This window comes from Nelumbo lutea, chromosome 1, assembly GCF_056320005.1.
Source record: "Nelumbo lutea isolate HS-2025 chromosome 1, American lotus-T2T, whole genome shotgun sequence".
NCBI lineage: Eukaryota > Viridiplantae > Streptophyta > Magnoliopsida > Proteales > Nelumbonaceae > Nelumbo > Nelumbo lutea.
Genome location: NC_142684.1, coordinates 92,904,353 through 92,915,174, shown reverse-complemented (window position 1 = coordinate 92,915,174; position 10,822 = coordinate 92,904,353). Strand labels below are relative to the sequence as shown.

Here is a 10,822-nt window from a genome sequence, read left to right as displayed (position 1 = left end):
ATAAAATACATATTATATATTTTATAAAATATATAATGCTGAGTCAGGCCAGGCTTTTTTGACAAATCCCGAGCCTGGCCCGAAACACAGTCGGGCTTACTGTGTTAGGCCCGAGGTCAGGCCCGCGGGCCTAATTACATGACCAAGCCCAACCGGGGTGCGGGCCAAGCCGGGCCGGGCCATCAGGCTACTTGGCCCATGACCAGGTCTAATTGAAATTTCAGATTTGATAAAAGATGCCAGATACCGATTCGAGAGAATGAAGGCTGAATCTGAGAGGAGACGCCAGCCGTCAATGATTCGGTCAAAGGGTGGAGCATCAGAGGTCGTCGGTCTGTTGGGGAAGAAACTGAGAGTCTGAGAGAGAGAGATTGTGAGAGACTGAGAGTGTAATCCGAAGAAACTGCTGGTGGAAAGAAAACCACCAAGACAAAAGAGAAGAAAGGGCTAAAGCCTGAAACTTTTTTATTTTCAAGGCTGAGAGACTGACAGTCTCCAGTCTGGCACTTTGGCAAGGCCAAAAATTTCTCTTTCTCTTTGAAACTTTCCATTTTTGATTTTCAAAGCTCTTTTTGAAACTTTCAAAGAGAAAGTCTGAAAAGTCTATTGCCGAAAGTGTACATTCGATTTTCAATAAAAAATAAAAAATAATATATATATATATATATATATATATATATATATATTGATTACTTTAAATATATCGATTGGTTTGGTTAACCGCCGGTTTTATTAAATGGTTAACTAAAACCGAACTGACCGATTTTTTTGGTTTTTTTGCTCACCCCTAGGTAAGTTAATCAAAGAAGCTTCATATTTTAGCCACTCAAGTTGTGTTTGAAACACTGATTTGGCTTCCCGAATTTTTACCAAACACAACTTCTTACATTTCAATGTGAAACTTAACTAGAAACTTTAGAAGTTAAGCCATGCCTCAAAAACCCTTCCAAACAGGCACTTGTCTCTCTGGCCCCATTCACTTTTTAGTAAGTTACTTACCTAGGTAAATACAATTACTTGGTAAGTTTTTCCCGGGAAACATTTACCTGAGTAAGTGCATTTACCATGTTCCTTTATTTTCAAGGTAAATAAGGCCATGACCATTTTAGCTATAGAAATTCATTATTAAAATGGGCATTTTTTTCCAATTCAAGTGTTGTCATTTTTCCCCTTATGTGGAAAGGTTATTTACCCATCTAGGAGATGGGCATCACTTTCTTGGGTAAGTGGTTCGCAAGAGAATAAATTTTCCCTAATCCCCACATAAAGCTGAAAAAAGAACATGGAATTCTTGGTCAATGGGAACCAACTTTCCCCCCTCCCAAAATCCAAAAAAAAAAAGAACACCCCCTCTATGTTTTTCAATAAACATAGCTTATAGACAATCAGAAACCAATGTGATTCAGCCCTTTAAAGTGGGCACTTAACGCTAATATAAGCATTTGTAGGGAGACAAATACTTGGGGTGCAGTGATGAGCAAAGAGAACCTCCACATATCGAGTTTGGATGGTCTAGAGACAAAATCATACACAATAGGCTGGTATGTTTATTCTTGATAAGGTGCCTAACCATGTGTAATTTTGCCTCTAGCCCATGGGGTCTTCTACTTGGGGGCCTATAAGAATGGATTAGCTGAACTTGATAGCTATATTCCGAGCTGTAGAACCAATCATAATGCATAGGCCAGCTATAAAGTGTATGTGACTCACAACTTATGGCTGGCATGGAACATTATGATTGATCCCACAACCTTAAAACACAGAAATCAAGTTAAGCTATTTTGAATCTAAAGATTAATTGAGCTTAAGGGTGTTCAAATTGATTACCAATGGAAAATCAAATTGAACCGAACCCAATAGCTCAATTCGGTTTGGTTTATTTGGATTTTGGTTTGGTTTCAGATTTAGTTTTCTGAAAATTTGTATGTATGTATGTATGTATGCATGTATTACAAATACTTCTGCGCCATTTGGCAAGTCTTAATGGCCTAAATGACCAAAAGATGTGATGAGCATTTTGGGGTCTTGTCTTTAAAGATCTAAACTATTTGACAAGTATCCTAGTCTACCATGAGTGCATGATCTAAAGAGCCGTTAAATGAAAGATTTTAAGTGCAAAAAGATAGGAACTCTCATTTCTAGATTTTTGGCCATTTTGGGCTTTCATGAGCATTTTAGGGCATTAGTCTTTTTGGCTTCTTTGTCTTTCATTGTCAAATATGGAAATACCAAATTTTGGTACTCCAAGCTTTGAAAAGCTCAAAAGACTGCATGAAAAGACTTGCCTAATGCCTCATTAATATTTGTATTTTTATATAACCGGATGATCCTTTAAAAACCAATATCAAACCAAATCAAGTTTGGTTTCAGAATTGAGTTCAGTTTGGTTTATTAAAAGGCCAAACTGAAAATCGATGTGGTTCCCAATTCCAACTAGACTTGTTTATGGTTAGGTTTAGACAAGATTTTAGGCCTACAAGCTCAAGCTCAGGCCCAAAATACTAAGTGGGACCTTTTTTTAGGCTGGCCTTGGGCTTTCTCAAAATAGCTTGCCCAAGGTTGAACCTAACCTAATAATATTTTATATAATTACAAATATGTTTTGTATGATAAAAATATATAATATATATTTTTTCTTTGCTTCTCTTGTCCTTTTTTTTTTTAAGTCAGTGAGATCTTTTAGTATTTTTGGGTTTTAAGGTCATTTAATATAAATAAATCAGTTTTATTGTTGAATAAAAATAAAAAATAAAAAAATCTTCTTGCCCGACTTCTTAATCAGGCTTTAGGATCGAACCCAAATTTCAAGATTTATATGAAAGTTGAGCTCGAACTCAAGATATAGTTCCAATAATTGAACCTGGTTTATGTATAAACATGTTTTATTAATAAAGAGGAAAAGTCTGGACCAAACCCAGCCCAATGAATAAATAGGTTTAATTCCAACTGAATCAAACCGATCCAACTGAATGAACAACACTAGTGATTGTTGATCGTCCAGCATGGGTTTAAGGGCAATTCTGATCTCCTACCCACAAGAATCCGGATGTTCCGAACGTACGGCTGTAGTGTCCTGTGGGTAAGATCCTTGTGGGCTAGATCTATTATCCATCGTCCATGTATGCCACAAGATCAGGTTGGTCATTTCACTACGAGAAAGGACGAATTTGTGAATCTTCTCAGAAAGCGGATAAAGTGACCGACACCGGATCTAGAGAAACGCTGCTCGATATAGAACAGCTTCCCGTTTTTTCGATCAGAAGTCATCGTTACTAGACATAAAGAGTGAAAGGCGACTAGGGTTTTTTGCTCACAAAAACCCCAGAGGAGCAAAACGCTTCAATTGATCCGGCGTTTGATCTCCTAACACCGGCTAATTGACCACTGGTTTCCAAGCACAGGTAATTCCATGCTTTTTTTCTTTTTCTTTGGAGATCTCTGGTTTTCCAATTGACTGTTTACTTACGTGATGTTTTTAGCTAAAAAGAGAAAATTCGTAGTTTAATGGTCGATTTGATCCATATTTTGATATTTCTCTTCTTCTTTTTTTCATGTAGATTTCTCGCCCAATTTATTATGTAAAATTTCTCTTTTTCTTTTATTTCATAGATTTTGGACGATGTATACACTTTTTGTATGGGATATTATTTAATTGCGGAAACTAGTTTCAGATATCCAAAAAGTGCAACTTACTACTGGCTAATGTCATCGAAATCGAGATCAACAGAATCAATTCATTCTTATCAGATCACACCCATAAGAAGTTCTTTTAAGATGTTGGTTATACTCGTAGCATTTGAAAACATACTTTGAACATGTAAAATGATATTTTTTTATGGAATGCTAGTACAGAATAGAAGTGTGTTCTAAAAATCCTTGACAACTACCTGAACCATTTCTTTTTCATATTTGAAGTAATGGGAGAAAAGGTAACTTGTATTCACATGGTTTTTGAAGTAATGGGACTCTTTCAGAAATCTCATTCCTTAAAATGTAAATCGATTTCGTTTCACATGGTTTTTGAACACCCAATTGATGAATTGCAACTTCAAGAATCCATAATTGTTTCCATTCAAACCCAACTCCGGAAATTCAGATGAAGTTCTAATACAAAACGCATAAAAGCAGATACTTGAAATATTGGAGGGGAAAGGTTTGATCACATTGAAGTGGGTAGGAACCCAATTCAAAAGGCATAAGTAATCCAATAAAATTAAATCTCAGGCCAAAAGGATCAAAAGCATTCTCTTACCAGTTAGGACAACCCCACAACCATTTGTCATTCATTGGTACTTTGAAAATCCATCAAGTTGGAGAGACAAAACCTCTTCAAATGTTAAAATGTAGTCAATCAAGCTTACTAGATGGTAGTAACCTTGGTAATACCGCAATAGAGATGTATTGGAAAGGCAACCACCAAAGTACCAGAGGGGGGGGAGGGGGGAATATACCCAAGAAACCAGCATTGCTGTTGATTCAGCAGAAGAATAGGAACACAAAACATCAAAACCAATTATATAGTCATCATTTCCTTAATGGCAGCACGAATTGTGTAGATGAATAGATGTTGGAAGTGTGTATTAATTGCTCAATCTTCCACTGAGGTTCTCACAGTACTAAAAAACATATTCTCCCAATTTTCAGATGGTGAGGAGATGTCTTGTGCATAGTTTTCAAGGCGCCAAGGCGAGGCTAGGTGACAGGGGGGCACCTAGGCAACGCCTAGGCGATGGATTTTTTTAAGTAAAACCATTTATCATTCATTGGTACTTTGTCATTCATTGGTACTTTGAAAATCCATCAAGTTGGAGAGACAAAACCTCTTCAAATGTTAAAATGTAGTCAATCAAGCTTACTAGATGGTAGTAACCTTCCCCACAACCATTTGTCATTCATTGGTACTTTGAAAATCCATCAAGTTGGAGAGACAAAACCTCTTCAAATGTTAAAATGTAGTCAATCAAGCTTACTAGATGGTAGTAACCTTGGTAATACCGCAATAGAGATGTATTGGAAAGGCAACCACCAAAGTACCAGAGGGGGGGGAGGGGGGAATATACCCAAGAAACCAGCATTGCTGTTGATTCAGCAGAAGAATAGGAACACAAAACATCAAAACCAATTATATAGTCATCATTTCCTTAATGGCAGCACGAATTGTGTAGATGAATAGATGTTGGAAGTGTGTATTAATTGCTCAATCTTCCACTGAGGTTCTCACAGTACTAAAAAACATATTCTCCCAATTTTCAGATGGTGAGGAGATGTCTTGTGCATAGTTTTCAAGGCGCCAAGGCGAGGCTAGGTGACAGGGGGGCACCTAGGCAACGCCTAGGCGATGGATTTTTTTAAGTAAAACCATTTATCCTAGGGTAGTTCCCTAGGTTTCATAGCCATCTTTCCTTAATAACTATTCATAATTTTCATAAGAGAAGTATAAATTTCATGTTTAAGTCTAGAAAATCAACATTTTATGAGAAGAAAAAGAACAAAGGAAAGAAATTTCAAAAAATATAGGGGCTGAACCCCTACTTTTGTTATAGGAAAGTAGAAAAGAAAAGGTGGAAGAAGAAGATGTGGAAGAAGAAAATGTGTTGATTAGACAAAATTTTAAGTTCTTCCCTTGCTTATTGGTTTAGGTTTTGAAATTTTTGAGGGTTCAATCAAGGATCAAAATATCGGGTGTATTGTATTGTATCTTTGGGTTCCCGAACCTGTTTACAGGTGTTTTCGGGGACCCGTTTATATATATATATATATATATATAATTGAAAACCAAAGAAATAAAAAAATAGGGGCAGTATCGTTATAAGTACCAATACACCTCTGCCAATACACAGAGGTGTATCGATACTTTGAATACAGCAGTTAGCAATGTTTGTGTTGATTAAACCCTAACAAAATAAGAAAATAATAAAAAGAAATTAGTATATAAACACATAAAATTAATATTCTAGTTTAATAATGTCTATTCTATAATTATAATGTCAAAAAATTAAAAAGTATTTTATAACCCAGTGCACAAAACTGGGCGAGGCGAGCCTCCAAGGGCACCTTGTCGCCTAGCGGGCCTTGACAACAATGGTCTTGTGGTTGTGTGTGTGTGTCTTTAGAGATAGGAAATAATTATGACAAGTCACTATCAGTTTATCTTTATCATGTATACAATGAAAGATATTTTTTTCTGACCAATCAGATATTGTTGATGCCATAAAATTGAACTTATTTTCCGAACTTTATATGTTCCTTTGAACCATAACATCATAGTTTAATAGTTCATGGGAGCCATAATTATATTGTAATTCCTTGTATCACTGTTTATTGTTAAGGGTGCTTACAGAAAAACTACATTAGATTGGCCATTCTTCAAGGGTTGTGTTTCTTTGGCTCCTGTACTCTTTGGTCATGTTGATCTTATTATTTGAGTTTGCTGCAGTATCTGCAGGAAATCATGGATGCCAATAGGGGTCAAGGCGGAATTCAGCTCCTGCTAGCTGCAGAACAAGAAGCACAACACATTGTTAATGCTGCCAGAAATGGTAATGACTTTTTATATCTTGAAGATCATAATGTCATATATATACATTTCTTATACATAAACACACACACACACACACACCTGACATTGGGAAAGCATAAAAATAACCTTTAGGTTGATCATTTAAATCAGATTCATCAAGCTATTTTCAATAGAAAAGATATTGCATATTTTCCCATGTAAAATTACAATTGGAAATCCTAGGAGAAAAACAGAATCCGTATTTAGGAATTTGGGTTGGTTATGGGGATTTGGCTTGATTTTAGACATGAAATCTTCTTTAGAGAGGGCTGTAATCTTCATTTTATGCTATCATTTTGTTTATGTTGCCACACAGAACATATTTATATATTACTGAAATTACAAAAATATAAATTCATCAAAAAAAATTACAAAAACATAAGAAAAAAGTTGTTGCTGTTATGTTGGATTTCTGCTTCCCCAGGTGATCAAAATACCCTCCTTCCACTTCTAAGGCCATCACACTTACCCACCATTGGTTGCACTCATCACAATTGCCTGATCAAAAAACTACAAATGAGATCTGTGGATTCTATGTTTGCTTTAAATAAACACATAATTGGGCTGTTCAGGTTTCATATGTCCTGAGGATTCATTTGGGCTGAGATTTTATCCTTTATTCAGGGTTTTAAGGCTGGACTCTTTGGGTTTTATGGATTTAAAGGCTGTTCAGCTTCCACATTTCTTGGAAATTCAACTTAAATGTGATCTTTTGTTGTATGAGAGATGGAGGCCCAGGTCCATAGCAGCTACTACATGATCACATTCAGGAAACTAAATATTTGGCTAACAGTATGAACTGATTCACTTTCAAGAGGGGGAATGGTCCTGTTTTTGGGTCAAGTGGGGACATGATAGATGATGCATCAACCACTACATCTAATTCATCAGCTACCCCCCCCCCCCTCCCCTCCAAAACATGGGAAAAAAACTTGTGGGTTTAGTCTTGATAATTCTATTATTTTTGCCATGTGACATTCACATAAAATAGTGATTTGCCACATGGCAAAGATAGAGGGCAGTCAGAGGAACATATATCACCCATTTGAGCCCTAACCCTCCTTATTGCCTCTAGAAGATTCTTGGGTCATTCAGACAACTTGACTCAACCTTAATCCCAACTATTTGGGGTCAGCTACACAAATCCCATGCCATTGCACTCCATCAAGAGCCGTGTTTTCTGTCAAATAGTTAGTCCCGATTTGTCTTCATATTATATATTTGTATTAGCCAGAATTTTTTGTGCTCATTGCCAACCTGAAAGGATGAAACCACCCTTCTTTATCCAGGCTTGGAATTACCATGTAAGACAAACATTAGCAGGACGTTTATTAAACTGAAATTTGATGGCAGCAGTATGGGTAATCCAGGTCCATCTGGAATAGGGGGAGCAATAAGAGATGAACATGGGAATCTGTTAGCTATGTTTTCAGGACCAATTGGGGAAGGCTCCTTGAGGGCTGAGATTCTTGCAGCCCTTGAAGGGGTACAAGGAGCTGCAAATTAGTAAGCTGATCATTGAAGGAGACTCTGAAGTGGTGGTGAGCTGGTTAAAAGAGGATAACTCAAGGATATGGAAGTACAGCAATGAAAAAAATAAAATTTAAGTGGCTGACTAAGGATGTTGAAATTCAGTACAAATGGGTTAAGAGAAGTGCAAACTCACTGGCAGATGGTTTAGCTAGGCAAGGGGTTAATAGGAATTCTTTGTTTTGGGCTTTATTGTAATTGTATTTGCTGCTCATAGACTGTTCCAGGGAGCTAAGATTGTTTAGCCCCCTTGCTTTGTAATTCTTCCTAATATTAATTAATACATTTCACAGTTATTGATCAAAAAAAAAAATTATTTGTACATCTCAAATGTATACTTTAACTAATTGTTGTTTTCTATACACTGTGGTTTGTTCTTTTAGCAAAAATGGCTAGACTGAAACAGGCCAAAGAAGAGGCGGATAAGGATATTGCTGAATATCGTGCCCAAATGGAGGCTGAGTTTCAGAAGAAAGTTGCAGAGGTAAGAATGGAATTCCAGTCAAATTCTATTTATAATGGCCTTTTCTAGAAAGAGGTGGATTAATCATAGCTCATGCATGTCTCAGCCAGCATGAGCTTGCTTTTTTATTGAGGCCTTTGGATTAACCTGTAAACCCAGTAATGTGATTTCATAAGCCCTTCCTTATACTCACATGATTTATCAATTTTTTTTTTGGTTCATAGGGATACACAAGTGGTATCCCATGCCCCTACCCATAACCCCCAACCCTGGTGATAGTGGGATTTAATCCCAAGTCTCCCCCACAATTAACCAGAGACCTTACCAACTGAGCCCAACGTCACTCACATGATTTATCATTGCACATTTTGGAGAAAGAGTCCACCTCTGTCTCATTGTGGAACTTCTATTTTTCATATTTTTATTCTACCTTTATTCTAACTTGAGCTCTCTCTCTCTCTCTCTCTCCTCTGACTGATTACCAAACAGAGCAGCGGAGATTCAGGTGCTAATGTGAAACGCCTTGAGCAAGAGACTGAGGCTAAAATTCAACACTTAAAATCAGAGGCTGCAAGGGTATCCCATGATGTTGCCCACATGCTTCTCAGGCATGTGACGTCTGTGAAGAACTAAGCTTTTCCTTGGTCAAGTAGGAGAGTAATCAGGGAAATAGTCAGTTTGCTGATTTTTCAGACTTCCCACCTAGTGCATGTATTGGAACAATAGAAGTTCAAATTGATAAGCATATCATGCTTGTTTCTTCCCGTATTTTACATATATATTGCCTGTATTGGTTGATTGGGTCCTGCATTTGATCAAATAAATCACTGGATGATATTCTCTTATAATAGATTTGTAGCAATGTCTGAGTAGCTTTAGAAGATTGCATGAGTGAAAATATATGATTATACATGTTTCTTTTCACAGTTATCTGCTCCAATTGAGTAACTATTCTTGGCAGTTGGCTATTTGTGGATGGTTTTGGTAATTAATAATTCAAATAACGAAATCCATAATCTTTTTGGAATTCAAGTTACCGAGGCCATGCTCATCCTTGTTAGGTGGTCTGCCTATCATTTACCTGGTGATACTGACTCAGTGCCCCCATGATCTGGATCCTCCAGCTTGTGTTCTCACGGGAGATCGTTGAAAAATGAAGTATGTCGGCCTATGTGGTTGATTGATTCTAACAAGCTGGTTAATTGAGATCTTCCCCATAAAGAGTCCATCCATCTAATGGTTCCTAATTGGATTCTGAATTTCTGATTCAATCAGATTCCCACCTTTCGAGATTGACTGGTTGAATGTTCACCCGTCTCATGTCATAACAACCCTCTGGTTGTGAAGGGATTGTTAAAGTTGTGTTTGGATTGAAGTGGAAATGAAACTAAAATCACGCAAAATACAAAATTTGAAGGCTTGTGGTCTAGGTGCCATTGTGAACTCTATCGAACTTGGGAATAGCTTCCTTCAATTGCACTTATTTATCCATTTCCACAGGTGATTCTTAAAGTTCAAACAATGGCCAGTGCTTAACTAATCAAGAATTACCGCAAATCAAATCCCAAGCCGAAGTTAATTATGGTTTTATTTCTTCAAGTTGTAGTTGTAGAAAGGTGTCATTTAATTCTGACACCCCCTATGGTTTCACAGACTCTGAATCTCTGCCACCCATGAGATGTTCCCACATCTCTACCCACGAGACATGACAACTGTACATTGGGAATATTTCCCTTGTCGTTGATGGGAGATGTTCCCAATACATGGTGGTGGTGCTGTGTGGGTATGGATGTGGGTGCAACTTGTGGATAGCAGATCCCAAGGTTTAAAATATCGATACGTTTGATATGCCAGTAGAGGTGTATTGGGCATTTCGATACTTGTTTTTTACCTTTCTTTTTCAAAACTGGTTCAGGGGAGTCGGTCTAGGACCCCTCCATCCTCTGAACCGGTCAAACCCCCGATACACCCACTGTAGGGGTGTATTGGAAGGGTCCCGAAACGATACGTATCGACCGATATGGGCCGATACGTAACGACACTTTGAACCTTGGCAGATCCCGAGTCAAATCTGTTATTCACAACACTTTAAAGTTGAGCTGTACATTGGGAACATTTCCCATTGAATGACATCATATAAGTATGGAAAGTTGCTCCTAGTGTCTTCGAATGACATTATATAGATCCGAGCACAGTTTCACATATTTACATGGGCCAGTTTCTTAAACTACTCTTAAGGTATAAGAAATTGACTAACTATACCTCTATTG

At 37.3% G+C, this 10,822-nt stretch overlaps 1 protein-coding gene across 1 annotated transcript; it reads left to right on the top strand.

The window, feature by feature from the left end:
• The first annotated feature begins 2,916 nt into the window (after positions 1-2,916).
• Positions 2,917-9,476, top strand: LOC148876155 (V-type proton ATPase subunit G-like). Its single transcript, XM_088966240.1, has 4 exons — positions 2,917-3,401; positions 6,437-6,539; positions 8,473-8,573; positions 9,042-9,476. The coding sequence occupies exons 2-4, from the start codon at positions 6,452-6,454 to the stop codon at positions 9,183-9,185; spliced, it is 333 nt and encodes a 110-aa protein (XP_088822366.1). The 5' UTR covers positions 2,917-3,401; positions 6,437-6,451; the 3' UTR covers positions 9,186-9,476.
• Positions 9,477-10,822: the final 1,346 nt, after the last annotated feature.